The 27389-nt window shown below is 45.3% G+C and overlaps 14 protein-coding genes across 14 annotated transcripts; 9 read left to right on the top strand and 5 right to left on the bottom strand.

Moving 5' to 3' along the window:
• Window positions 1-20: 20 nt before the first annotated feature.
• PICMEDRAFT_71188 (hypothetical protein) lies at window positions 21-860 on the bottom strand (the record flags this gene model as incomplete). The annotated part of the gene is made up of 1 exon (XM_019163855.1): window positions 21-860. The coding sequence occupies one exon, from the start codon at window positions 858-860 to the stop codon at window positions 21-23; it is 840 nt and encodes a 279-aa protein (XP_019018178.1).
• Window positions 861-1170: 310 nt separating this feature from the next.
• PICMEDRAFT_71187 (hypothetical protein) lies at window positions 1171-5314 on the top strand (the record flags this gene model as incomplete). The annotated part of the gene is made up of 2 exons (XM_019163854.1): window positions 1171-3457; window positions 4011-5314. The coding sequence occupies 2 exons, from the start codon at window positions 1171-1173 to the stop codon at window positions 5312-5314; spliced, it is 3591 nt and encodes a 1196-aa protein (XP_019018177.1).
• A 688-nt stretch (window positions 5315-6002) lies between these two features.
• PICMEDRAFT_49546 (hypothetical protein) lies at window positions 6003-7755 on the top strand. The gene has a single exon (XM_019163140.1). It carries the CDS (start codon window positions 6066-6068, stop codon window positions 7626-7628), a length of 1563 nt encoding a protein of 520 aa, XP_019018176.1. The 5' UTR covers window positions 6003-6065; the 3' UTR covers window positions 7629-7755.
• Window positions 7756-7887: 132 nt separating this feature from the next.
• PICMEDRAFT_76195 (hypothetical protein) lies at window positions 7888-10319 on the top strand. Its single transcript, XM_019164947.1, has one exon. The coding sequence runs from the start codon at window positions 8072-8074 to the stop codon at window positions 10175-10177; it is 2106 nt and encodes a 701-aa protein (XP_019018175.1). The 5' UTR covers window positions 7888-8071; the 3' UTR covers window positions 10178-10319.
• Window positions 10320-10448: 129 nt separating this feature from the next.
• PICMEDRAFT_15061 (hypothetical protein) lies at window positions 10449-12280 on the top strand. The gene has a single exon (XM_019160646.1). It carries the CDS (start codon window positions 10485-10487, stop codon window positions 12135-12137), a length of 1653 nt encoding a protein of 550 aa, XP_019018174.1. The 5' UTR covers window positions 10449-10484; the 3' UTR covers window positions 12138-12280.
• Window positions 12162-13224, bottom strand: PICMEDRAFT_105860 (hypothetical protein). Its single transcript, XM_019159694.1, has one exon. It carries the CDS (start codon window positions 13098-13100, stop codon window positions 12186-12188), a length of 915 nt encoding a protein of 304 aa, XP_019018173.1. The 5' UTR covers window positions 13101-13224; the 3' UTR covers window positions 12162-12185.
• A 24-nt stretch (window positions 13225-13248) lies between these two features.
• Window positions 13249-14072, bottom strand: PICMEDRAFT_15059 (hypothetical protein). Its single transcript, XM_019160645.1, has one exon. The coding sequence runs from the start codon at window positions 14016-14018 to the stop codon at window positions 13332-13334; it is 687 nt and encodes a 228-aa protein (XP_019018172.1). The 5' UTR covers window positions 14019-14072; the 3' UTR covers window positions 13249-13331.
• A 277-nt stretch (window positions 14073-14349) lies between these two features.
• PICMEDRAFT_20538 (hypothetical protein) lies at window positions 14350-17661 on the top strand (the record flags this gene model as incomplete). The annotated part of the gene is made up of 4 exons (XM_019162160.1): window positions 14350-15571; window positions 15629-15711; window positions 15775-16476; window positions 16633-17661. Coding segments are annotated over 4 exons (3036 nt in total), but the record flags the coding sequence as incomplete, so codon positions are not given.
• An 81-nt stretch (window positions 17662-17742) lies between these two features.
• PICMEDRAFT_71181 (hypothetical protein) lies at window positions 17743-18222 on the bottom strand (the record flags this gene model as incomplete). Its single annotated transcript, XM_019163853.1, has 1 exon — window positions 17743-18222. The coding sequence occupies one exon, from the start codon at window positions 18220-18222 to the stop codon at window positions 17743-17745; it is 480 nt and encodes a 159-aa protein (XP_019018170.1).
• A 612-nt stretch (window positions 18223-18834) lies between these two features.
• Window positions 18835-19896, bottom strand: PICMEDRAFT_27172 (hypothetical protein; the record flags this gene model as incomplete). Its single annotated transcript, XM_019162485.1, has 1 exon — window positions 18835-19896. A coding segment is annotated over one exon (1062 nt), but the record flags the coding sequence as incomplete, so codon positions are not given.
• A 412-nt stretch (window positions 19897-20308) lies between these two features.
• Window positions 20309-22861, top strand: PICMEDRAFT_71179 (hypothetical protein; the record flags this gene model as incomplete). The annotated part of the gene is made up of 1 exon (XM_019163852.1): window positions 20309-22861. One exon carries the CDS (start codon window positions 20309-20311, stop codon window positions 22859-22861), a length of 2553 nt encoding a protein of 850 aa, XP_019018168.1.
• Window positions 22862-23047: 186 nt separating this feature from the next.
• Window positions 23048-23353, top strand: PICMEDRAFT_31056 (hypothetical protein; the record flags this gene model as incomplete). Its single annotated transcript, XM_019162672.1, has 1 exon — window positions 23048-23353. One exon carries the CDS (start codon window positions 23048-23050, stop codon window positions 23351-23353), a length of 306 nt encoding a protein of 101 aa, XP_019018167.1.
• A 156-nt stretch (window positions 23354-23509) lies between these two features.
• PICMEDRAFT_105842 (hypothetical protein) lies at window positions 23510-25891 on the top strand. The gene has a single exon (XM_019159692.1). It carries the CDS (start codon window positions 23600-23602, stop codon window positions 25703-25705), a length of 2106 nt encoding a protein of 701 aa, XP_019018166.1. The 5' UTR covers window positions 23510-23599; the 3' UTR covers window positions 25706-25891.
• PICMEDRAFT_105843 (hypothetical protein) lies at window positions 25892-27075 on the top strand. The gene has a single exon (XM_019159693.1). The coding sequence runs from the start codon at window positions 26077-26079 to the stop codon at window positions 27001-27003; it is 927 nt and encodes a 308-aa protein (XP_019018165.1). The 5' UTR covers window positions 25892-26076; the 3' UTR covers window positions 27004-27075.
• Window positions 27076-27389: the final 314 nt, after the last annotated feature.

The following is a 27389-nucleotide window of genomic DNA, read 5'->3' as shown; positions in this document are numbered from 1 at the left end:
AGTTTGACTTTTCCGCTAGTTCAGCTGACCTTCCAGACCTCTAGTCCAAGAATATGAAACTTTTTATGGTCACTTAAAGGCTCGTTCCCAAATGTCTCTACAGTATCTGAAGCACCAACCTCAAAATTCGAATCTATCCAAAGCCCAAATTTACCATCGCCAGATCCTACGCTAATAAATTCGTTGTTGGAATAGATTATGAAGTCATTCAAAGAGGTATATGGAAACACTTTCAAGTTCATCACTTCCTCTTCTTCTCTACCATCATTGCCATGATGTGCTTCTTTTCTTGCCGTTTCCCCTTCATGCGATCTTATTGTAGAATTGTTGCTTTTCAAATGCATGACTTTACCCTTCTGCAGTTTCCAAAGAAAGCAATCGCAATTCCCGTAGTAGTATTTCCCTTCAAGTGGCCTCAAATAATCATTCAAGTAAGCGCCAAAAATATTCTTTCGGGTATCTTGGACCACTAAAATGTATCCCCTCCTTCGATTCATATTTTCACCAAACAGGGGATGGCAATTGCTGTACAAGGTATGCAGGGAAGTTCCACTCTGCTCAACAGAATAAAGGAGCTGCCATTTATGATTGATTTGTAATAGAGAAGGGATATGTTGCCGAATTTCTTCTGCCAATTCTGGATTCAAAAGCCTATGTTTCGTAGTGGATTTGTATCCACTTAAACTCAATGGAGTTAGCGGTGGCTCCTCAAATTCATGGAGCTGGGAATTACTATCAACACTGCTATTTCCATTGCTGTTGCTTCTATTGGAGTAGGATTTCTCTGAGTCAGAATATTTCCCCACGTGAGAAGATTTTTGGAACACAGATTTAATTTTTTCAAGCGGAGATCCTGACATTGTTTATAGTAATCAAGATTCAAGTTGCCTTGTTCAAAAAGAACAAAAAAATAGAGTAAAGAAGCATTGTGCACCTCTCTCCCTTTTAAAGGCCATTTAAACTCCTCTGATAGTGATCATTGATCGACATAAGCGATTTTTACGGAAAAAGACAATGTAAGATTACGTAAGAGGGTAGGGGTCTGAATCTTGTTTATCAGAAGGAGTGATGATGAAAGGAGAAAGGTAGTAGTTATCGATAAGAGGTCCACTTCTATTTGCCTCATTTAAATGAATATTACTAGCGTGGTTGAAAGGATTGATAGTAAATATGTCATCTTCTATAGTAGAAATTAAGCAGCTCTTCAAGATTTCCCAAGAGGGAAGCATGCATGTCGCAAACGCAAGAGGAATCTCACTTGAATCGTTGATGGCATCATTAATGTTTTCAACGATATACTGTGTTTTGCAACTCCTTTTGTTCTACTACCTTCAGTCTCGGTATCCACAATTTTATGATAAATATGGAAACAATAACAAAAGTATTAGTAGCAGTAATTTTGCACAAAGTTCTCCGAATAAGTCCAAAATGTCTTTCGTTGCCTTTTGCTTGCACCATATTCGTAAAAAAAACGATATTATCAGGTTCTTAGATATAGAGGATTATCGTAAGTACGGGCTTGACTCTTACCTTTTTCTTAGATTCTTGTACGTTTGCCTCTATTTTTTTGTTGGCATTGCATTGGTATGCTTGCCTGTTTTGCTTCCAGTGAATTACTTGACAGAGGCCAATGTGAATTCCGGTTTGGATTTGATCTCAATATTGAACATCCCTTCAAACAACACGTATAAATATATTTTCCATTTTTTGGTGACCATATTCATTGTCTTTTGGTTTCATTATATCTTGGTCCACGAAGTGAATTTCTTTATCAAGCTAAAATTTGGATTTTATTCATCAATGAAGAAATATGATAGTGGGAATAGGTTTTTGAAGACCTTGTATTTTGAGAATATCAACACTGAGAAATATCGAACAGTAAGTGACTTGAAGAAGTTGCTTGAGAGTTTTATACCCAATTGCATTGAAGACATATATCCGGTTTACTATTCTGCTCGAATTGTGAAAATGGTCAACAGGTACAGGAAGTTGAGGAATGAATTGGAGAGACATTATTCGGAGCTAGCCAAATACAAGACGGGGGAAAGACAAAGTCAGGTAAAGAGTATGATGTACTTGCCAATTAAAATACTAAACAGTGACTATGAGATTACAGTGGTTGGGCTTTCGTACAAGGTTAATAAATGCAATTACCTTCAGTCAGAAATGAAGCACCTTGTGCAGGAAATCCAACTGATGAGATTGGTACATCTACAAAATGAGACTTTGGAAGACCCACTTTTGGTCAACGACAAAGTGTTCATTGTCTTCAAAAACATATCGTTCAAGTACATACTGCAGCAAGTGCAATTGAGTATTGGGAAAGACTGCAAGATGGCTAACTTTAAAATGGCGGACATTAGTCCGAGGGACATCAAGTGGGACAAGCTCGTAGCGGGGGATAACAACCAGAACTTCTTTCTCAGCATCAAGGAATGCGTGTTGTTTTTCATTTCGGTGGTTGTCATTGTATGCTGGGTGATACCGATCTCGTGCGTAGGGACAATATCGCAATTGAACTGTTTGACTATGTTGATTCCGACCATGCGGTGGATTAACCGAATTCCGCAAGTTCTACAGGACTTTATTTCCTGGGTGTTGCCAACGACGGTGCTTACCTTCCTTACTAGCTTTGCGTTGGTAATTTTTCGAGTGATCAGCAATCGCAAAAGACACATAACTGGAGCCAGCAAAGAAATGAGCATACAGCAATGGGTGTTTGTGTTTCTCTTCTTCCAGCTCTTCATTGTGATCACAATCTCCTCAGGGTTTATTGTGGTGTTGCAGAAGCTCATCTTGAACCCAGTCTCCATTCCACTGATCCTTGCAATTGATTTCCCAAAGGCATCGATATTTTTCACATCCTTCTTCATTTTGAAAGGCTTGACACTTCTGGGAAATAACGTATTACAGTTTTACTACTTTGTGAAGAAATGTTTTATCGACGATAGACTTCTTGGCAGCAAAAAGACCCGGCGGGAGCTGCACGAGGCCGAGCTCCGCAACAAGTACGAGCTCGAGAATTACTGGGGACAGATCTACCCAACGTTCAGCGTCTACGGGTGCATCGGTATCGTATACTCGGTCATCTCCCCCGTGATCTTGATTTTCTGTTGCATCAACTTCACCTTGGATCTTCTTGGGTACAAGTACTCGATTAAGTACACGCTCAACCGCACAAATCCGTCCGAGACCCACGGCAAACTCTATATTAACGCCATCAAGCAACTGTACGCAGGCATCTATAGCCTCGAGGTTTTCGACATCGGTTTGTTCTTCTCAATCAGAGACTCTAACGGCGACCGCAGTTGCATCGCTCTTAGCGTGCTTCTGATGATCGTCTTGGCCATCACCGTGTACACGCACCTCCATCTCAATGGGGAACACGAGGGTCTCTGCGAGCTGCTGCTCGGCACAATCACTACCGCAACCACCACTCATATCACTGATGACGCACGTAGGTGCCGCAGGGCCCTGTTTTTGGAAAAGAGCCTCTGGACCGATGTATGATCCGATATGACATTACATGACAGCAGGGGTTTAACAAGTTAAAAATAGAGCACGGAATGGCCCGCCGGCCAACGGTCGGTCAGAAAAAGGGGGCGCGGGGCGTGTTTGGGTGGCTTGCACGCGTCGGAGGGGCTGTTGAGCCTTGCCCGAGGCCGCGGAGGAAGAGACGGGGGGACGAGGCTGGTTCTGGTTTGTTTTCGTTTCGGAGGGAGCAGGGAGAGAGACGGGGGTATATATAGGACGGGATTGCGGGCGTGTTCGTGTTCTGGGACCAGCGTGCGCCTGCGTAGGGTCAGACTGTGTTGTACGGTGCCGTGCTGTGTCTTTGCTGAATCAAATATATCCGCATAAAGTCGAATCGAGTCAAAACCGAAACAACGCATCGTTTTGCTACCACGCTTGCTATAGAACACAGAAGAAAATGCGTGCACACTCTTACCAAAAATGGGCGTCTCTCGTGGCACTAACACTAGCCAGTGTTTCCCTCCCGGCAGCCGCAGTTGCATCGGCTGAGGGCTCTCAGATTGAAAACACTGCATCGGCTACAACTCTCTCCACATGCAACCCGCTGTCTGCCACAAGCTGCTCGCCGAACCCGGCGTTGGCCACGTCGGTCTCAGATGACTTCAAGGCCAACTCAGATAACTACATACCCTACCGGACCCCGTCCCAGATTTTCTACGGCGACGACGGATTGACCTTGACGTTAGCCAAGCGGTACGACAACCCCTCTTTGGTGTCAGACTTCTACATCCTGTTTGGTAAGATCGAGGTGTGGTTGAAGTCAGCGCCGGGCACCGGTGTCATCTCGTCGTTCTACCTCCAGTCGGATGACTTGGACGAAATTGACATGGAATGGTTCGGTGGGGATGTGTCTCAGATGCAATCCAACTACTTCTCCAAGGGCAATACCACCACCCACGACAGAGGCGAATACCACGACATGGCCGACCCAAGGGCCGAGTTCCACAACTACACAATCGACTGGGATGAGTCTGCCTTATCCTGGTACATCGACGGCAACTTGGTCAGAACCCTAGCCAACACCTCCTCGGAAGGATACCCCCAGTCGCCAATGAGACTTTTCTTCGGTATCTGGGCTGGCGGTGATCCAAGCAACAACGAAGGTACCATCGAATGGGCAGGTGGTGAAACGGACTACTCAGACGCTCCTTTCTCCATGGCCATTGAGAAGTTGGTTGTCAGCGACTATTCAACCGGAAAAGAATACGAATACTCCGATACATCTGGTGAGTGGTCCTCCATCAAGGCTGTCGACGGTGAGGTGAATGGCAGAAAAGTCATCGCTGTGGCCGAGTTTGCCTCCCTCGTTAGTGGTAACAAGGATGCGAGCAATAGCATAGATTCAGTTTCAAAGTCATCGGCTGTTTCCGCATCTCCATCTGCATCGTCAACCTCCAAGTCTGAATCTGAATCTCACTATAGTTCTGATGAGGCCACCCCGACCTCTAAGTCCGAAAAGCAGAAGTCATTAGACTCTGGCTCTTCGGTAACTACCTCTGCAAAACCGAAAACTACAGATACCAAGGAAACTTCTGATGCAGATTCAACAGGAACCGAAAAGACTGTGAGTCTCAAGAGCAAGTACTTGAGCTCCAGCACGACTACTCTCCATACAGCAACTACTTCGAAGTCGAAAAAGTCAGATGACTCTTCATCTTCTTCCAAGGAAGAGAAATCAGCATCGAGTTCCGTATCAGCCCACAGTAACGCTGCAAACAGCAAAATTTATGCAGGTTCCTCATTTGCCGCAGCATTAATGCTCATGTTATCAGTACTATGATGAAAAAATAAGTCTTCTAATCCGACACACATCACCCTTATATCCCGCAATTCCCCATTTGTTTTTAACTAGTTCTCATCCTGCTTTTCTTTCTTTCTTTCAACCAACTCTTTTCTCAGCATCATCTATCCTGTCTGATGTGTAATTCATTTTTTAGATCCATTGCCGCCCTATATAAAAATTAAAACAAAGGTAGAATAGAAATATATATATACTGGTTAACGCAAAAAAGTAAAGCTAAAAATTGCTGTACTGTTTCCCTATCCAAGGTATTAACATCCGATCATTTGTACTATTGTGCAATAAATGATACACCATCAATATCCATCTTAGAAAGAGCGGTTCCCTGATTAATTTTAGTTAATGTACGAAGAATCAGTATGGTGTCAATTATTCATATACAACATCTAAGCCGGAATTGACTAGAGTAGAGGTCTTACAATTACTATATATGGTTAGAAGAGAGAGGAATGAAGCTCTTTGGTGACGAGATTATGTCCTCTATCTCGAACGTTACGCTTTTCACATCAGTAATCCACATTTGATGTGATGACCTAATCATTCTATGTCATATCGCCCTCACAATTTTCGATGTTTTTATCTTTTTCATTTTTTTCATTTTTTCTGCACTTTCAACTAAAATTAAAAAAATTTTCCACTGAACTATTCCTTTATCTACGAAATATACCGGTTTTGTACTACACACCAAGAATCTTCCAGAAATTATCAGAGGTATACACTTTACAACATTATGGCAGACCTTGAACTACAAAATAAGAAGAGAAAACATGACGAGAATGGAGAGTCTTTGAAAAAGTCTAAGAAAGACAAGAAGGACAAGAAGGACAAGAAAGACAAGAAGGAAAAGAAGGAAAAGAAGGATAAGGAAGAGAAGAAGGAAAAAAAGGAAAAGAAAGACAAGAAGGAAAAGAAGGAAAAGAAAGAAAAGAAAGAAAGCAACTTTGTGGCAGCTCCAATAAAAGAGGCTGTTCAAACAAGTCAAGCTGACATCGATCAATTCTTAAAAGATAACGAAGTTACCATTGAAGATGCCAACAACACCAACATCCAGCCAGCAATCAACTTTGATTCTCTCAAAAACTTCTCCATTGATTCTAGAATCTTGAAAAACTTATCAAAGTTTGACAAGCCAAGTCCAATTCAAGCATGTTCCTGGCCATACCTTCTCCAAGGTAAGGACATTGTCGGTGTTGCCGAAACTGGATCTGGTAAGACTTTGGGTTTTGGTGTCCCGGCTGTTCAGCACGTTGTGAATAGCGGTTCTAAGAAATTACAAGTCTTGGTCGTTTCTCCTACCAGAGAGTTGGCCACACAGATTTTCGACAACTTGAAGGAGCTTACAGATGCTGTGGGTCTACATTGTGTGTGTGTGTATGGTGGTGTTCCAAAGGAGCAACAAAGAAAAGATGTGTTGAAAAGTCAGTGTGTTGTGGCCACCCCTGGTAGATTGGTGGATTTGATCAATGAGGGAAGTGTCAACTTGGAAAACGTCAACTATTTAGTTTTGGATGAGGCCGACAGAATGTTGGAGAAGGGGTTCGAGGAAGATATCAAGCAGATCATAAAAAGTGTTTCCGAAAAAAACAGACAGACGTTGATGTTCACTGCGACATGGCCTAAGGAGGTCAGAGAGTTAGCCAACGGGTTCATGAAAAGCCCAATTAGAGTGTCCATTGGTAACAGGGATGAATTGACTGCAAACAAGAGAATCAAGCAGATCGTCGAGGTTATCGACCCATACGACAAGGAAAAGAGACTACTCCAGTTGTTGCAGCAGTATCAGTCAAAGAACAAGGACGAGCGTATCTTGATTTTCGCATTGTACAAGAAGGAGGCTAGCAGAATCGAAAGAACGTTAAAGTACAAGGGGTTTGACGTCGCAGCCTTGCACGGTGACCTCAACCAAATACAGCGTCAGCAGGCCTTGGAGAGTTTCAAGAAGGGCGACTGTGACATCATGTTGGCGACCGATGTTGCTGCCAGAGGTTTAGACATTCCTGACGTTAAGGTCGTCATCAACCTCACGTTCCCTCTCACCATCGAGGATTACGTTCACAGAATCGGTAGAACGGGACGGGCAGGTAAAACTGGAATTGCATACACACTTTTCACCGACCACGAAAAGCATCTCGCTGGTGCCTTGGGTAATGTCTTGCGTGGTGCTGACCAGCCTGTGCCAGAGGAGCTCATGAAGTTCGGAAGTCACACAAAAAAGAAAGAGCACAGCGCCTATGGTGCGTTCTTCAAGAACGTCGACATGAACAAGAAAGCCAAGAAAATCACCTTTGACTAGAGACAGTAGGCAGTTCTTTTTGCGTCCTGGAACTGTAAACCAATAACCTATAACATATAACATATAACCTTTAACATATAGTCTATATATATGCATGAAACAACTCATCTCGATCATTCATCCGGCCAATTTTCCTGCTAACGTAAGCGCATAGGGAGAAAAAAATTTATATGCGAGATTGTCTCTCTTTCTCCTTCTCCGGCAGACCCCACGTGCCGTCACAATGTAAATTGGGAGACGATATCGAAGCCAATGGCTGCACATGTGGGAGGGAGGACGACCTGCGTTTTGCTGCGCTTGAGAAAGATGAAGACAGCAGGGGCATTCTTTCTTGCTTCCATCTACTTGATATCACCTTGCAGAAAAGAAGGACGTTCTTGCTGTGAAGAGCCTTCCATTCCCTAAAAACAAGGCAGTAGAAAACGGTTTGCACAGAACAGAAAATGAAATTTGGAGAAACCTTGAAGTCGTCCCTTATCAGGGATTACGCTTACTACTACATCCGCTACGACGAATTGAAATACTCGCTTAAAAAGGGTTTGGATTCAAACCACGGGCAGTGGAACAATGTCTTGGAGGAACAGTTTGTCGACACCCTGGAGCAAGAGTTGGAAAAGGTGTACAACTTTTTCCGGTTGAAGCACAAAGAGATTCTGAGAAGAGTCAAGGAGGTCGAAACTTTGGTTGAGAAAACGGTCCAGGCATCTAAGAATGCCGTCGATCTTGAGGATTTGCAGTACTTCGAACAGGATTTCCAAGACTTGGAAGAGGAATTGTCCGATATCATCGCCGATGTGCACGACTTGAACACATTCACCAGATTGAACTACATTGGTTTCCAAAAGATTTTAAAGAAGCACGACAAGCTGACGAAGTTCATCTTGAAGCCGATTTTCCAAGCCAGATTGAACTCTAAGTCGTTCATCAAGGATAATTTGGATGGGTTGATTGTCAAGCTATCCAAACTATATGACTTGGTCAGAACCAAGGGTAATCCAGTCAAGGGTGACTCTTCTGCGGGAGGTAAGATGCAAAATTTTGTTAGACAGACCACCAAGTACTGGGTTCATCCAGACAACATCACTGAGTTGAAATTGATCATTTTGAAGCATTTGCCTGTTTTAGTCTTCAACCCAAACAAAGAGTTCGAGACCGAGGACTCTGCCATCTCTTCTATCTATTTTGACGATAAGGAGTTAGATTTATACTATGGTAGATTATTGAAGACTGAGGGTGCCGAAGCAATCAGAATCAGATGGTACGGTGGTATGTCAACCGACACTTGTTTCATTGAGAGAAAAACACACAGGGAAGATTGGACCGGTGAAAAATCTGTCAAAGCCAGATTCCCGGTTAAAGAGTCTAAGGTAAACGATTTCTTAAGCGGTAACTTCACTGCAAAGCAGTTGTTTGAAAAGGCAAGAAAGGAAGGTAAGAAATCCACCCAAGAAATTGACTCTTTAGAAAGATTGGCTCAAGAGGTACAATACAGAGTTTTGAAAGATAAGATGAGACCTGTCATGAGAACTTTCTACAACAGAACCGCCTTCCAGTTACCGGGTGATGCAAGAGTTAGAATTTCTCTTGATACCGAGTTGACAATGGTGAGAGAAGACAACTTTGATGGAATTGATAGAACCAAAGGAAACTGGAGAAGGATGGATATTGGTGTTGATTTCCCATTCTCACAATTGCCAGAGTCAGATGTTGAACGCTTTCCATACGCAGTCTTAGAGGTCAAGCTTCAAACTCAAATGGGGCAAGAGCCCCCTCAATGGGTGAGGGAAATGGTGTCTTCACATTTGGTAGAAGCTGTTCCAAAATTTTCCAAATTTATCCATGGTACTGCATCCTTATTACCAGATATGGTCACCTTGGTTCCATTTTGGATGCCTCAAATGGATGTCGACATTAGAAAGCCGAAGCAAGATGCGACATATGGTATCATCAGCAAGCATAGACTGTTGGAGTCTGGTAATGGAGTTATGGATGAGGAAGAATTGGTTGGGACAGGGTCCAATATTAACGGTGCGTATGGCTCTGTATCAATCAATGAATCAAATAACAGAACAGAAGGTTCCACAAGCTCCTCAACCCATGAAGGTCTTTTAGCTCCTTTGATCAACTGGTACAAAGATATTGTCAAACCTGATAACTCTTTCAACAAAGTCCCAGATGGAACGGTCTTTGAGTCAACCTTCCGTGCTCCCCCTGGAAAAAAGATTGCTGTGCCAGTCCGTGTTGAACCAAAGGTTTATTTTGCAACCGAGCGTACATTCCTTTCGTGGTTATCCATCTCGCTCATATTTGGTGCAACGGCTCATACTTTGATGAACTACGGTGACATCACCTCTTTGCTTACAGCTGCATGCTTTTACGTAACAGCAATCTTGACCATTCTCTATTCATCGGGAGTATACATTTTCAGAGTTATCAGTATTCGTAATAAGCGAGCTGCACAATACGATGACCAGTTGGGACCAAAAATGATATGTGCAGCATTGGCTTTATCTGTTGGTGTATCTTTCTTCTTCAGATATTTAAAATAGAGGGAAATACGTTAAGTGGACTCTATTATATATAATAAATTTTATTTATACAATACCTCCGAAAATAACTGTACTTTTAGCTTTCAATCAATATTCAATTTTTATCTTTTCCTCCCTGTATAGTCATAACCTTTCTAGCCTCTATCGAACATTCTTCAGACCTTTGAAAATACCTGTGCGACAAAAAAAATCTGGCGAGGAGTAAATTGAGTCAATATAAAACCGATAATCTTAAATATCATCTACAAGATAATACATGAACAGGTATTAAATTTAATTGGATGACATTCCAATGGGTTAGACAAAAATGAGCATTGAGATAATACCAAAAGATAGCAGCCGAAAAAGTGAAGTTGGTATCTTGGATCAGGAGACCGTTTTTTCAACCTCAGCCGTTAACAATGCCAACCCGGATAAGACGACAGCGGGAACCGACGTTATTGTCAACTCGTCTTCAGATATTACCGAACTTGAAAGATATTTATCTGGAATATTGAATGGACTACAAAAACAACAAGAGACTCAGAAGAATGAAGTTCTCCAATTGATACTCCAGCAACATCAAGAGCTCCAGGGTGAGCAAAACCAACAGCCACAGCTACAGTCTCATTCAATGTCACTAAATTCAATGGCATCATTACCTCATTCAACTGCATGGACTTTCACACAGGGTTTGATACTTGGACAGCTATCAGTCATTATCTTATTCATTGCGTTCATCAGGTTTTTTGTGTTCACGGAGGCTGCACCTACTCAAGCTAGTTCAATTCCGTCAAAATCAAATGTTTCTATAATCAAAGCAAAGAAAGGTGACGATATGGATTTATCAAGATTACAAGGTGGCTTCAGTAAGGATCATGAGAAGGAAGTTGCATCATCAATACCGAAGGTTAACGGTTTGACCGATGATTTAAGTCATCAAAAAGAAATCAACCAAGCTTTAGGATCAGGCCACATCAAGTTGGATTCCAATAGCACATTGATTTCAATTCTTGAAAAAACGTACTACGATGTCAAAACGCATAAACCGGAATCCCTAGACTGGTTTAATGTTTTAGTGGCTCAAATAATTTCACAAGCAAGGCTAGAAGCTTTAAATGATGGGAATATATACGAGTCTTTAAATAAGGCATTGAATTCTCCACAAGTATTACAATACTTTGATAGAATCAAAATTTCTGAAATCAACATTGGCGATGATTACCCAATTTTTAGTAATTGTCGTGTGAAAAATAACGAAGGCAGGTTGGAAGCTAAGATAGATGTCGATGTGTCAGATACTATCACTCTAGGTGTCGAAACAAACTTACTTATCAACCAGCCAAAATTTATGAGCGCTAGTTTACCTATAAAACTATCTATCTCAGTTGTGAGATTTAGTGCATGTTTGACAGTGTCATTGATCACTGTTGACGATGATTACGCCAATCCTAGCAACGACAAGAATCACATGACATCTAGTACAGATGACATCCGAGCGTCTTTCACAGAATTTAAATCTAATGACACACCAGATATTTCAGGAGCTCATCAGGATACTAATTCAGGCAGTGAATCAACCCCAGCATTCGTAGACAACCACGAAAACAGGGAAGCTGGGAGTTTTTTCAATAGTCCTGAAACTAACACTAACCCTGACAATAGGGCAACGAATAATGAGGGAAGCTCTATTCCTAACGGAGATGAAGCTTCTTCTGAGAGCAGTCACTACAGTGAAGGGGGTCACTCAATAGCTCTGATGTTTTCCTTCAGCCCTGATTTCCGATTGGAGTTTGAAACAAAATCTTTGATTGGTTCACGTGCTAAACTCGAGAACATCCCTCGTGTAAGTTCAATCTTAGAAAACGTTATTAGAAAATGGTTTATTGAAAGGTGTATTGAACCGCGGTTCCAGCTGATTAAACTGCCTTCTATGTGGCCAAGGAAAAAGAACACCAGAGAGAGTGTTCCATCAGAATAACTTTTTTAATGTTATGGCTAATTAAATGTTTATATATAAACCCTTTTGTTAAAACGGATCTTCGTATGGATCTTCTTCGTCGTAGTCATCATCCTTCTCAAATTCATAAACAATAGAACCACCGACACTGCCCATGCTTTTTTGAGCTTCCAAAAATGGCAAGTCTACTTTATCTCTTTGCTCCTTTTGTTTTTTTGTCGTTCCGAGATTGAAAGTAGTCAAGTCCTTAAGTAATGATTCATCATCTTGAGTCACCTCTGTCAAGGTCTGTTTCACATCTTCATATTTGTGGGTTTTTGAGTTGATCTTGAAATTGTATTCCAAAGACCGTCCTGACTTTCGACGATAAGTCAAATGGATGAAAAATATATACTGTTGAATGGAATGTACCCCTACAGGAAAGCATGGCCCATTTTCCAGCGTTCTGTGATAAAGTGAATCATGCTCTTCAAAACTGGTGGGCTTGATTTCAAATACGCATGAAGATAGAAAGTGTAAGTATGAGTAAGATGATGGACCTTGAAAATCAGAGTTTGATCTTAGAGGGGGTATATCTTGATGGTAAACTCCATAAACCGTATGATTTGGCTTCATTATGAACTTTAAAAACTTAATAATCTCTGTTTGTGGAATGTAGTTGAAAGAGTCAACAACTATTAATGTGTGTTTTAGGGTCTCCTTATCGCTGAAAATTCTACCGAACTGAGTTTCGAAATCTGCCTCCAATAGGCGAACAAAAACGTCTCTACCTTCTTTTATATAAGAGGGAACGCATACCGTTTCAAACGACAAGTATACTAACTTTAGTTCCGGATTGGAGGTCCTTGCCTTATGCACTAACTCGTCTGTCAGAAAAGTGGCACTTTGCACAAAAGTATCACTAACAAGCAAAAAAGGACATGGCTCTCGGAGAGAGAAAATCCTGTTCAAAAGTACTGTGGGAGAAGCCACAGATACAGACATGTGTAAATTATTAAGCCGTGTTGTTATTTCTCACAAGCTCCTTAGAAAAGGGAAACTAATACATACAAGATTGCAGTCAGTTTGAAACAACTGGATATCAAATATAATGAATACCTTTTGTATTCAACGAAGTAAAAAAAGTCACGTGCGCACATGTTTTGTTGGCTTTTCTTTTCTACCCTTTTCTTTCCTAGCTTAACATTACTAAAAGATACACAGATACAAAAGTAATCAGCGATGCAAGCTGTAACTACCGAACTGCTCGTATTGGTTGAGCTGATGAAAATCATTGTAATCAAGACCTTCGTTGAGATACACATCGTACTCCAGACCACCAGGGACTAGTTTTCCGTCGCTTTTCCTCACATTCTCCGAATCCTTGAAGTATGTTTTGTTGATTAAAAATGTTATCATTCGAGATTGATACTCAATGATATCATCGTTACCTGAGAAATCGAAATCACTACATTCGCTTTCTTCGTACTCGTCACTCGTTGGAATCAAAGGATTATAGCATGCGTTTCGCCACGCATCGCGGTTATCATTAATCGGTGCAGCTGGCACTCCTACAATCCATTTTTCTACTTTTTCTTTGTGTGGCATGTTCAACTCCTTGCGAGGGTTGAACGTTTCTGGAAACTTCTTCATGTTATATGGCTTGGCTATGCTGTTATCGCTGGTAGCGGAGTAGACTAGCTGTTGCGGATTACAAACGCCGGGTGAAACCATGTTTTCATCTTTCGGCAACCCATACAAATTGGAATGAGACTGTAATATGGTCTGTGTTTTAGCTAATTCTTGCATCAGCAATTGTACTGATTTAGAGGACTTGGAGATGCCAGCGTTCTGAGTTGATGCGGATAGTTGATGTTTGGTTTCTATGTTATGTTTAGTTTTATTTTGCTGTGCAAACACCATTCTCTCTTTCAAGTACAATCTACTACTTTTGCCCCGAAAGCTATTCTACGTTTGTCTTCTAACAGATAGGCAAAATCTAATGTAAATATTCTACGTCAATAACTGCAGATAAGGAGCAGCTGAACGGGGTGCTTCCCTTTCTGCAGGTTCAGTTTACCTACTACCCCAAACAAGTTTCCCCGTCGAGCGCCGCGAAGATGAGGGGGCTCGGCTATGGCACAAGTCTCTTGGCTGTCTCTGCCAAAGTGGCAAAAGAACGAGTCGCAAAGTTCTTTCCACATGAAGAATAAGAGAAAATGCCAAAAGGACTTACCATCAAGACACAGCTTAAATGGGTGTTCATGGATTATGGGATATTGTTGGCCCCTCTGCTAGGCCTGTACGCGTTGAAGCGTTAAGAAACAAAAAATTGGCGGTTGATGCGTCGATCTGGATTTATCAATTCTTGAAAGCTGTTAGAGATAAAGAAGGAAACCAGATGAAAAACTCTCATATAGTAGGGTTTTTGAGAAGAATATGCAAGCTATTATACTTTGGTATCAAGCCGGTGTTTGTGTTTGATGGTGGTGTCCCAACATTGAAGAAAGAAACTATACGAAAAAGAAAGGAAAAGAGAGAAGGAAATAAGGAGAGTATAGAGCAGACTGCCAAAAGAATATTGGCCAAACAACTGCAACTTTTTGCGGAGGGCAAGTTGAAACGTCCCACAACATCTGCTCCAAATGTTACAAGAAGAGAAATACCCACTGAAGAGTTGTATTACGATGCCTACTATGACGATCAAGTAGGGGATAGTGACGTTGGACCACCGAAAGAGGCAGAAGTTCCGCAAGAAAAAGAGAGTAGGCTCTTTCGTGGCCAGGATGATTATGACCTACCTAATCGTGGTCCGATAAAGGTCGCAGAGGATGATAAAAGGGTAATGACCGGTTACGAGTATGATCGACTAACACAAGATATAAATGATGATCTGGATGGACTAGACTTGGATAACATTGATCCACAGTCAAAAGAATTCGAGAACTTGCCTTTGTCTACCCAATATATAGCCCTCTCACACTTGAGACTTCGCTCCAGGTTGAGGATGGGCTACACCAAGGATCAACTACAATCATTGTTTTCCGACCCAATGGAGTTCAGTAAGTTTCAGATCAAAATGGTGCAGAAGAGAAATTTTTTTACGCAGAAAGTGATGAATGTAACCGGAATGGATGGGGATTCCAAGCAAGATGTTGTCTCTAGAAGGATTGCAAGTGATAAGAATCGTGCATACGATCTCAGGCGAACAGGTGATGGGTACGCTCTAAGCATATCCAAGGATGTCGTTGAGGGAGGTAGCTCTAGTCGTCCAATATTTCTCGGCGATGTCAAGGAATTTGTAGGGGTTGAGCAAGAAAGCCCCATCGAACTGGATGCCTCTGAAGAAGATGTCGATTGGGAAGATGTAGAAGTCGTGAACAAAAGTGGTAAGCTTGAAAAGTCGAAAGCGGACTCTGACATTGAGGTAAAAGATCCGTTGTTCATGAAAGACAGCGATCAAAGTAGTGACGAAAGTGAAGAAGAAAATGTTGAAATGGAGGACGTCCCTTTGGAGATAAACGACGAAGAAGATGATGATATTATGAAAAAGATTAAATATCTATACGAGTACTCGAACACACACAATAAAGGAAAGGGACCAAAGAATACTGCTGTTGATCTTTCATCAGAAGAAGATGAAAATATAGATGATTACCAGGAAATACAAATGCAGCAGATTGAAGATGATGAGCTAAAGCAAGCAATTGAAAAATCTAAACAGGACTATCTAAACACATTAAATGAAGAGAAAATTGGGTCAGGGGTGAGAGGTACCTTAGATGATGAAGCACCTATCATTTTGAGTACTTCAGCGCTAGCAAAAACCCTAAAGCTCCCTAAACTCAACATGAAAGACAATCTACTTTTTGGAAGACCTCGAGAGAAGCCTAGCAAAGTAGCAGATTTAGAGAATAAAAGTAAAAAAAATGATGAGATTAATCCGATTAATGAAAAGAGAAAAGCATTGCCACTTCCAGAATGGTTTTCTAATCAAACAAGCCTTGGGCCAAAACCAACAATGCAAGTTAGGAAACCAAGTAGGAATCTTACTGAGGATGAAAAGGCAGGACTCGTTTCCTATGGCGATATCGAAAACTATATTTCAAGTGAAGATGAGAATACTGTCATTGATTTGAATGAGTCATCGCATGATGAAAAATTGATTGAAGTTGATGAAGAGGGATCAGATAAAAATCAACATTTCGTGATAGACATCACAGAATCGCCCAAACATTTAAAGGACAATTCCTATCTTAAAACACCAAACAGCAATATTATAGAAATTGAAGACAAGAAGGCTGATGACGGAATTGTTATTTCTCAATCCCTAGTTTCCAAAGACTTTGAAAATGAAACAGAGCCAGAAAACCAAGCAGATGTTAAAGAGGAAAAGGATGAAAATTTCAATGGACTAGATTCTCAGAAAGAATCTGATTTACTTGTCAACCACGATGATATCGATAGTAAATCAGTCAAGCCCCTTCCAAAAACTGATGTAGGTGAACTCATATCTATTGATGCAGGGATTGCGCAGAAGCCGCAATTAGATGACGACTCTGACTTTTCTGATGAAGAGGAAGTAAACTTACTTTTAGATATGGAAGAAGAAAATCTTGCTTATGATAAGTTTTTCAGTAATATCGGGGGGATTAAGGTTGACAGCAATAAAGATGAAGGCTTATGGACATTCACAGATGAAGCTAAACTACAGGAAAGGTTGCGGAAACAAAAAAGAGACGCAGATGAGGTTTCCACAACGATGATTTACGATGTTCAAGATTTGTTGGCACGTTTTGGAATCCCATTCATAACAGCACCAATGGAAGCAGAAGCTCAGTGTGCGGAGCTCGAACTGATAGGATTGGTTGACGGTATTATAACTGATGATTCGGATTGCTTTTTGTTCGGCGGGGACCGAGTCTACAAAAATTTGTTCAACGAGAAGAATTTTGTTGAATGCTATCAAGATGCTGACATTTTGGGAGAATTAGGTCTTAATCGATCTAGTATGATTGAGCTTGCTATCTTATTAGGAAGTGATTATACAGATGGTCTTAAAGGTATTGGTAAAGTCACAGCTGTGGAGATTTTGGCAGAGTTTGGAAACCTAGAGAATTTCAAACAATGGTGGGTGGATTATCAGAATGGTAAAATAGATGAAACTAAGGACACCCCACTTCGAAAAAAGTTGAGGAAAACGTTAAGCAAAAGCTTGTTTTTGGGCAACGATTTCCCTAGTAGACTAATTTATGATGCGTATTTACATCCAGAGGTCGATCACGATAAAACGGAGTTCAAGTGGGGCTATCCGGACATTGATAAACTTCGCACCTTTTTGGCCTTCTACGTTGGCTGGAACAAGGAGAAAGTTGATGAGATCATACTGCCCGTCATAAAAAGTCTCAATAAGCCACAGTTGACTATCGAGGAATTTTTTCCTGTGGAGGTGATACAGAGAAGGCGCCAGCTTAATATGAGTAAGCGGATCAAGAGTGCCACAGATAAGTTGAAGAGGGGAAGAAGTAAACAAACCGATGATGAAAACCAAGGTAAAAGGCAGAAAGTTTGAGTGAGAAGTTGTGTAAGTTAGTGTATGTTTTATTTATCCCTCAAAACTGTGACACACAGACCGCATTTTTAGCAATCAATACCCATACTTCCAAACATCTTTGGCGTAATTTTCTGTCAACTGGGGATCCTCGCCATACTCTTGCTGCCACTTCCCGAATCCGCCACGAAGAACACATACCTTCATATTTTCAATGAAGGAAATTTCATCTTGGTCATTTGAGGCGCTGGTCCTCTCATTGAGGTATCTCAAGAATCTCATTGCACTGCTTGGTCCACGTTGTTGGCTTAACATACAATGGAAAACCACAGTATTCTGGCCATTTTCCCTCAGTTTCTTCAACAAATTCGACAGCGTTTCTGCGCTCTCTTCGTTTTTGAACTTATTGGACTCAATGTGCAAAGAGTTGATTATATGGCCCCCAACATAATCAGAGTCTCGTACGTCAATCACTTGGAATGGTGTCCCCAAATTGGTATGTCCCTGTAAAATCCAAGATTTCAAGGTCGGATCTAAAATGTACTTGATATCTGCAACAGAAAATACGCTTGGCATCATTGTTTGTGTCTGTAATATCTGTAAGCAATGGCAAAGTTATGCAAACGACGAAGATGAAGTCATCTCCGATCAAATCTCGGAATAAATTGCTTTTCTCATCTTAGCTAAGAGGGAAAAGAGGAGCTGGTTCCGTCAAATTACGTAATATATAAGAAGCTGGAGCAAGTTTATATTTTATTGATTCTTCTTGGTTGAAGAGGCATATGGGAGTAAATGCAAAGACAGGTAAAAAAAGAGTAACAAAATGTGAATGAAAATAGAGAGAAAAATCGAAATGAATAGCGAGATGAAAACAATGAAAAACGTGCTACATCGTATAATTAGTGGATTCATTCACCTTTGTATATAAAAAAGTAGTTCATGCATTTTTTGACGTTTGACTCTTCATTGTTCTGGGGACTCCAAAGCCTTCAACTTTTTCGGGGTCTTCTTGGGTGTTTTTTTGGGTGTTTTTTTGGGTGTCTGCTTTATAGCCTTCTTTGGAGTGGATTTAGGCGTATTTGCTTTTGAAAGTAGTAATGGGGTTTGTTTTGGAGTTTTGAACGTCTTGGTCTTTCTCGATTGTGGTGTAGAAGGTTCATCTTTTATTTGCATAGGCACGGGGGAAGCAGTGCGGGTCGGATCTGGAGAGTAGTCTGTTTCATCTGTGGATTCTACCTCTGACTGCAGTCCCACCCAATCCATCAAATTATTGATTAAGCTCTTTTTCCCCTTCGATCTTGTCAACCCATTGGCATTGAACTTCGAAGCGAATTTATCAGCAGGAGACTTGCCATCTTTGCCAACATTGGTGATAAGGTTTCCGTTGTTTATCAAAGATTCTCTGACCAAGACGTACAAATCTTTCGTTACGTGGCTGATGTTGTCATTTGTCTGTTTCCAAGAGGTCTTGAAGTCGTTTATATGCTTCTTCATGTCCAATTCGTTCTTCTTCAGCCACGATACATTCAACTCTTGTCTCGTTGCACCACGAGCAAAATTACGCATCAAATACTTGTCATAATCTCTGATAATCTTGGTAATTATGTCACTGGTTGAAATACCTTCTGTTCTCTGCGTGGCAATGAACATTCCTGCTTCTTTCATTGGCTTGTAGATATCGTCAATTCCATCAGCAACATAAGGTAAGTCATCGTGCGCACAGTAGTCAATTTTGTGTTCCTTCAGAAACTTCATGTCTAGAATCCATGGGGCATCCTCTACAACCTCATCGACCCATCTGCAGTGTCTAACTGTCTCGTACCTCTGTTTGTCCGACAACACAGTAAGACCCTTCCGTTTGTGAGTTTCCTTGTCGTTTGGGATACCAACAACCAATTCGACATTGGGAAATGCCTTCTTACATTGCTCTAGTTGTCTCATATGTCCCAAGTGGAACAGATCGAACACACCATCCGCATATATTCTAACCGGTCTATCTGCAGGTGGTGGGTTCAGCATGTAGCCTCTAGGTCTCCATTTGCGGTATTCCGGCTTGAGCAACTCATCGTACTCCTTCTCTTTGGCCATGAACCGTTTGATCCTCTCCTCATGTTCCTTCTGCTCTTCCACCGTCAATTGCTTCTGCTTCTTGACTTCCGGCTGGCCGTCTGTTGCGGAACTTGCCTCTAAAGCTTCTGTCTTCAATGAGTCCTTAGTTGACGTTGATCTAGATTCGGCGTCCGAGTCATCTCTCAATCTTTTGTTTCCTCTTCTGAACCCGAACAAGGTTTCACTCAATGTTCTCGTGAGGGACTTTGGCAGTACCTGCTCCTCGTTCTCCTGCTTGGTGCTGTCTGACATGGTAAGCGCCTGTGGCTGGTTACTATAGGATGCGGTAATTGAACAATTGCCACTAGAGATCACTGTCTCTGATCCCGTTTGGTCTTCACATGGCAGTCGAAAGAACATGATTTCGGTTTCCCTGCCTGCGAAGCAAAAATTGCAAAGCGTGGTAAGCCCGGCGAGGGAAAAAGAGACGAGGCCTTCTGCACTGAGAGTGGGTGAGAATATAGATCGGCAGTAGAGCCAAGTGAGGAGGACGAAGGGTCAAGAAAGAGTTTAGAAGGAGTCTTCAAAAGGGAAAAAGGGTAAAGGTAGAACCATGAATGACTACCAGATAGCACGAAACCTAGGAGAGATGTTTGAGAACGCCACGCGGTCTCTGAACCTCGTGTTTGACACGAAGAACATTGCGCTTCCGCCATCGGTGACATCATTCATCAACACGAACTACTACAACGTGGAGACAACGTTCACTACGAAGGAAATCATCAAGGGATTAGAGTCGAGCAACGACAATGAGGTGTACACTGTTTTGAAGCACCTTGTTGGGAAATTGGCAACGAGAAGGGACGTTTCCGAAGTCGAAGGCGGTAATGCTGTCGGTTACGGCTTCGATGAAAACTCAGAGACGGTGAAGGAGATTGTCCAATTGTTCCCACACATCATCAAGAACGTGAATTCGGCCAATCTCAAGATCAAGAGGTTGGTTTATATCATGTTGCTTAGCTTCAATCACTTGCAACAAGATATTTCTTTGTTGTCCATCAACGCGATTCAAAAATCATTGACTGATAAAAGTGCCATCAACAGGTCCTTAGCCATCAGGTGTTTGAGTGGTATCAGGATACCAGCCATTTTACCGATTTTGCTGTTGTCAATGGGGAAGCTGGTGAAGGACTCTTCACCGTTGGTAAGAGCTGCTTGCACAATTGCAATAATCAAATGCGCAGAGCTGGACACTCAGTATAATATGATAAAGAGGACTAAAGCGAAAACGAAGAAGGATTTCAAATCAAAACATGCCAAGAATACAGAATCTATTGTGGGTGCAAATGGAGCAAAGCTGCAGAGAGAGTATATGGTAAGTTGTTTGAGAGACGAAACATCAACAATCTACCAGCTGAGCAGCTACCTTGACATCCTATTGAGTGACAATGATCCAAAAGTGTTGAGCTGTGCCCTTGTCACATACCACGAGCTTTTCAACGGGTGTTTTGATTTGCTTCATAATAAAGTGAACAATCTTGTCAATCACATTGAAGATATGGACAGCTTTGCTACTTCGAATTTGATCGATATAATGACTGATTATAGCAGACTATTTTTTGAGCCCTTTACCAGATTAGAGGATGCCCCGAGGGAGTTGAGAGATCTTTATGGCCATCTAATGAACATGGTTTATTACAGCATGGATTACAATGTCACTTTCTCTATTGTGAAGTGTCTGGTCACTCTTTACCCATTTACACTCTCCTCAAAAGACGTCAGGCTTGACAAAATTATGATTAAGCTGATTCAAAAAGACTCGTACGATGACATAAATGGCGATGCTCGAGTTTCTATCTCACTTAACATGATTCTGTACTTATTGAACAAAGAGCTGGTTTCATTTCGAAGTTATCAGTTTTCCAATTTTATTCCTTCCACTTCAGACAACCCCGCTATCTTTGATACTAAAATCTCGATACTATTTAAACTAATCAGCGAAGAAAATTTTGAAGTTGTGTTCAAGGAAATGAAGTTTTTGGTTGAGAAGTCTGACTTCAACTACTTCTTCAAATTCAAAATCTTAGAGCAGATCAACTCCTTGATTTTGAGTAAAAATCTCCACGTCCAGCAATTCTCCAAATTGATCAGATTCTTTATGAAAAAATTGCAATATGAGAAGAACGAGCTTCTTGTTGGAGAGTACATCACTGGATTGAGGCAATTAATCCAGTTCAATTTAGGATACTATAATGAGATATTGATAAAACTCGTGGGTAGATTAGTGGAGTCTTACAATGACGATAATGATGTGAAACTTCTTCACAATGCAAAGGCGTCTATCATTTGGTTACTGGGCGAGTTTGCAATTGACTTCAGTGATTATCATGCCAGTGAGAACATCACAGTATTGAAAAATGCGTTACCGGACCTAAGTTTACTGCTGGTGGAGCATTTCAAAGAGGAAACGGAGTTCAACGTCCGGCTTGAAACGCTGATCTTTGTCACGAAACTGATGATTTCAGACATAGTGGAGAACGGGAAGGCGAACTATAGAATACAGAACAACAAGCTGTTCAAGGTGTTCAACTATGTGCTACAACTAGCCAAGTACGACATCGAGCTATACGTACGAGACATGAGCCGCTTAATTGGCTCGCTTCTTCCAAATGTTGTCTACTACAGCAACCTCTTGGTGACTCAGGAGGTGAACATTGACGAGATGTTGAACAGCGACCCAGTGTTGCTGAGCCATTGTCTGGACAAGTGTTCGAGCGTCGACTTGTCAGTCTTGATGTTCCAGCTAAGCAAGCCACAGATCCGTCTGGGCGGGGTCGACGAATCCGACAAGGACGAGGACAGCCTCATGGCCAGTGTGGCGAAATTCAGCCAGGTGGGTACCGGCAAGCTCGACCCCGGCTACCTGTCATACTACCGGGACTTGCGTACAGAAGGGTTTGAGCTCCGGGACTACGGGAAGTACAGCAGCTCGCTATCCTCGGCAAGCTACAAAAATCATAGTCAGACCCAGCATGCGCAGTCGCCGGTTGCCGATAGCTTTGCTGACAGCAGAGACCGGTCTCTCTCCTCTGTATCCAGCGGCACGTCCTCCGGTGCAGGCAAGTACAAGTTGCAAACGCTAGACGACTTTCTCGGGAGTGCGTGAAAAGCATGATAGCGCCTTAGAGAGGGGGAGCGAGTGAGCGAGTGAGGGTGGGAGTGAGGGAGGAGCAAAGCTAGTAGAAAAGGTGTTTCTTCCCTCACGGCCAGAGATGTGTAGATATGTACGGCCAGTGTATTAGTAGGGGCCTCAGATAAAGCATAGAGCGAGCAAGAACACAACACGAACAAAATGTCATTTTTAGGTTTTGGAGGCTCGAAGAACGGTTCTGCCGGTGCTGCAGCACCTGCCATCAGCGCCGAGCAGCAGCAGATTGTCGACCAGATCAAGGACACGATATCGCAGGAAATTGCGACGACGTATGCATCTGCGTTGGTGAACTCGTTGAGCGAGAACTGTTTTGAGAAGTGTGTGAAGGCGCCAAGCGGGAGCTTGGATGCCACGGAGGACAAGTGCGTCAGCGACTGCAGTGCCAAGTTCATGCGTGCGTGGAACGTTGTCAGCAGGGCTTACGTTGCAAGAATCAACCAGCAGTGAGTCCTGCTGGAGGGAGATATGGACTGCTGTGTAGAACTCTGTAGGTGGTAGGTAGGCTGTGTACATAATGAAGCAAAATATTTGTGACGAGCTGTGAAGGCCGGCCCGGAGAGGGGTGGCGGCGAGTCGATCGCTGAAAAATTTCAGACATGATTTTGACAGGACTGAAGCTGGGGTTCTTTCTTTTGACGAAGAGAGGACGGTGGAAAACGGGAGTGAGAGCAAAGAGACCAGCAACTAGAGACGATGCTGCCATATATCTACAGAAGAGGCCTACTGGGTCGGCGGCAGTTTGCGACGGCAGCTGCATGTCTGGCGAAGACGAGACGGGGCCACGGCGGAGGCGGAAAGTGCCACGGCGCAGGAGGAGTTCCTCTCACGAGTCTGGGCGAGAGACGCAGGCCGTTCCGGCCTGTGCACCGGACAGGCGAGACGGCTGGGCAGGCTGAGAAGGAGCTTGCGGCGGCGCTGGGCCAGGCGCAGGAGCAGTTGCGGTGGAAGGAATATCTCGACGCCGGTGACGGGCAGTACCGCAGCGGGGCGGAGGAGGAGGCTGCGATCTCCCGGCGGGTGCTCGAGAAGCTCATCGGGTTCAGCGAGTACAGCAAGGCTGGTGCGCTTGAGAAGGACGTGTGGACGCTGTTGAAGAAGCAGGTGGCGATCTACGACAACATGGCGGGGCCGCTGGAGGACGAGAGCGCCGGCGCCGCCGCCGGCGAAGCGCGGTTGGAGCTGCCGCGGGAGATCCGGCTTGCGGTGCTGCAGTGCCGGGCCACGAAGGACTACGCCAACATGTTGCGCTTGTACGACTGCTTCTTCCAGCTGCTTGTGAAGGGTCCGCTGCTACGCGAGGCCGAGCGCCGCGAGGAGCTGTACCGGCTGAACGGGTGCGACGCCGACGCCGACGCGTACGGTCCGCTTGTGGCGCTGTTGGACGAGCTGGAGCTGTCGAGACAAACGTTTGGCGACGCCGACGTCGACGTCGCCGTCGAGGCGTACGAACAGACGCTTGTCCGGCGGATCGAGGCCGCGTGGTACGCCGTTGGCGACAATGCTGCTGGCGGCGACGCCGCCAGCAGCCTGCGGAACCTCCGCATCTACCACTCCGGCTTCCCGGCGCTCGTGAGGCTGCTGGCCACGGACCGGTACGCCTGCGTGTTTGGTGCCCGCTTTGTGGACGACTTCTGTCGGGACCTTCTCCGGTCGGAGATGGGGCTCGAGCACGACGAGCTGTGTGTGATGGTGCGCAACCTGGTCGGGCGCGGCCGGTTCGACGCAGCAACGTACGCCGGCCTGCGGCGCGAGGTGGCCGGCGGGCCCGGCCTGGCGGTGACGCCGGCGCTGTACGGACTGTTTCTGGAGGGCGCGGTGGCCGGCGGCGAGCCTGCGTTGGCGGCGGCGGTGGCGGCGGACTGCGCGGCAGACGGGTACGTGCTGGACCGGACACTTTTGCGGGCGCTGCTGCGGATGTACGCGGCGGCCGGGGACGGGCGGCGGGTGCTGCGGACGGTGGACCTGGCGGTGGGCAGCGGGGTGCCGCTGTTCGCGCCAGACCTGCGGGCGGTGGTGGAGTCGCTTGTGCGGGGGGGGCGGCGGAGCGTGGCGGTGGACGTGGTGAAGAGCCTGATGATTGTGAGCAACGGGTGCGCGGAGTGGGCCGCCGCCGCCGACGCCGCCGCCGACGCCGACGGGTCCGAGCGCGAGCTCGACGACCCGATGCTCGACGTGGGGCTGCTGTTCTCCCACTACGGCAGCGACACCTTGCTGGTGCGGCCCGCGGTCGACGACGCCGTGGTGGTGCCTGTGCTGGCCACCTGCGACACGCTGGCCGAGTACGACGCGCTGTGGGCGCTGGTGACGGACGACCCCGGGTTTGTGCTCACGGCCGAGCTCGTCAAGGTGGACCTGCTGCTGCGCGACCGGTTCGGGGTGTTTGCCGGCGGCGGGCACGCCGCCGCCGGCCATGCTGCGCTGCAGCGCTGCATCCACTACGCCATGGCGCGGCTGCCGCTGCCGCAGATCGACCGCCTCGTCCTCGACCCGGACTTTGTCGAGGTGTTTGTCAAGGTGTGCGACCAGCTCTTCCACACGGGCGGGCTCGACGGCGACGACGACGCGCTGGCGGCCGCCTACGGCGCGCTTGCCGGCGTGGCCGCCGAGGGCGCGCGCAGTCGCGACGCTCTTGTGGCCGAGCTGGCCGCGCACGTGGCATCCGGCGACGACGCGGGCTCCGGCGGCGACGGCGACGGCACGCCGGGCCAGACGGTGGCGCGCTTACGTCAGCACGTGCGTCGCGACTGGTGCGCTGGCCGCGTGCAGCACGTGCTCACGCTCAGCGGGGTCCAGCTCTAGTGGGGGCACCGCGGGGAGCATTTTACGAGCATTTTTTCGCAGCAGGCGTCGCGGCGTGAGTCACTAGGGTGTCAGGCCCGGTGCGCACTGCGGCGCTCCGCTAACCACAGCGGTGGAATCGGGGCGGGCAGGCGGGAGACCGATATCTCAGAGTGTGGTCCGGCGCGGAGTGTGGTGGTGGCGGCAGCAGGCAGTGGTGGTGGGGCAAGCAGGGTGCTGTGGTGGTAGCGGCGGATGTGTCAGAGGATGAGTGGGCACAGGAGGTGCGGATGGGTCATTGGGGCATGGGGCAGGCGGGGCCACAGCGGGGCCCATTATAAAGGTGACACGGTTTGCCGATTTTTCAGCTGGGGATCACGGCTTGTGTACATATGTCCTGTGTTTGTATCTGTAGACGCTTCTTTCGGCATCAAAGTACGTGCAATCAAGCTCCGTTGCATCATGGCCAGCGCATACTCGTTCGAACACTACGACACATACACGCAGGTGTGCGCCTCCACGCCCCGCAGCACCACGATGCACAACTTCGTGACATACAGCACCAACGTGTCGGGCAAAAAGTACCACGACCTGGAGAGGTTCCAGGGCGCAGACGTGCTCGTCGAGGAGGCCGGCGAGGACGAGGTGGACGTGCTGCACCCCGACGACGACGACCTCTTCCAGATCGAGGACGTGGACACATGCAACTACACGTCGAAGCCAAGACCGTCGTGCGGGTCCGTGGCCGGGTCGCTGCCCTCGCTCATGCTCGACGGGTTGTCGGACGAGGAGTCCGACGACGACTACGACGTGGACGACGACATGGCGGCCCACGACGACTCCGACGCGTGCCGCATAATAGCGTCGCACTCCGCCTGCGCCGACGAGTGGAACCAGGCCATCATCTCCCCCTACCTGCACCCCCGAAACGCCTCCTCCAACCCATACCTCAAGAAACAGCAGCTGACCTTCGACTCCATCCTCCCCCACACCCAGCACCCCGCCGCCACGCTTACGTCCGTGGCCGCCGACAACTACAACCTCTGGCTCTCCTCCAACTAGTCTGGACCACGCCTCATCCCCCGCCACTATTTATTACATCTCTTCACTTCTACTATCGCACACTGGGTTGTTTGCTTTTACTTTGGGTCTTTGGGTCTTTGGGTCTTCTTTCCGGCAGAGTCTTGTGGCATCAAGCTCTCCGGTTCCACCACTACGTTTTCCACTACGGTTTCCTTTTCTTTTTTATTTTTATTTTATTTTTTCTTTTTCTTTTCTTTCCTCTCATACTACTCTGTTTATCTTCCTTCCTTCTATAGCAATGTGAAACAAAAGTACGACATGGAAAAACCACCTCACCGCTTCCGCCTTTCCAACCGTGGGAGTTATCGGATTCCCCAATCGGGCAATACCGACACAAACGCGCAGCCCCCCACGTTCCCCGAACTGTGGCGCGCCCCGTCTCAGCCAGCCCCGCGTCCGCACGTGACTACTTCTCCCAAGAGTCTGAAACTTTCCACCACACCGGTTGACACATTTTTTACTCCGGCCTCTCTCGCTCGCCCCTGGACTCGCTCTTTGTTCTCGCCCCGCGATTTGCCCCAACGGCCGTCGACACCGGCAGGGTGCGGCAGCGGTGGGTCTCGGCTCGGCTTGGCCCCCCACCCTGCCAGGGGGGCCCCGGGGACCTGGGGCCTCTTTTCTA

This window comes from Pichia membranifaciens (genome assembly GCF_001661235.1).
Source record: "Pichia membranifaciens NRRL Y-2026 unplaced genomic scaffold PICMEscaffold_2, whole genome shotgun sequence".
Lineage (NCBI taxonomy): Eukaryota > Fungi > Ascomycota > Pichiomycetes > Pichiales > Pichiaceae > Pichia > Pichia membranifaciens.
Note: the sequence above shows the minus strand (reverse complement) of the source record. Positions and strands in the feature narration are given on the sequence as shown.

Bases quoted from the DNA above. Each gene is read 5' to 3' on its own strand.
- PICMEDRAFT_15059 (XM_019160645.1), bottom strand. From the start codon at position 14,018: ATGGTGTTTGCACAGCAAAATAAAACTAAACATAACATAGAAACCAAA.
- PICMEDRAFT_105860 (XM_019159694.1), bottom strand. From the start codon at position 13,100: ATGTCTGTATCTGTGGCTTCTCCCACAGTACTTTTGAACAGGATTTTC.
- PICMEDRAFT_105843 (XM_019159693.1), top strand. From the start codon at position 26,077: ATGTCCTGTGTTTGTATCTGTAGACGCTTCTTTCGGCATCAAAGTACG.
- PICMEDRAFT_105842 (XM_019159692.1), top strand. From the start codon at position 23,600: ATGCTGCCATATATCTACAGAAGAGGCCTACTGGGTCGGCGGCAGTTT.
- PICMEDRAFT_49546 (XM_019163140.1), top strand. From the start codon at position 6,066: ATGGCAGACCTTGAACTACAAAATAAGAAGAGAAAACATGACGAGAAT.
- PICMEDRAFT_15061 (XM_019160646.1), top strand. From the start codon at position 10,485: ATGAGCATTGAGATAATACCAAAAGATAGCAGCCGAAAAAGTGAAGTT.
- PICMEDRAFT_76195 (XM_019164947.1), top strand. From the start codon at position 8,072: ATGAAATTTGGAGAAACCTTGAAGTCGTCCCTTATCAGGGATTACGCT.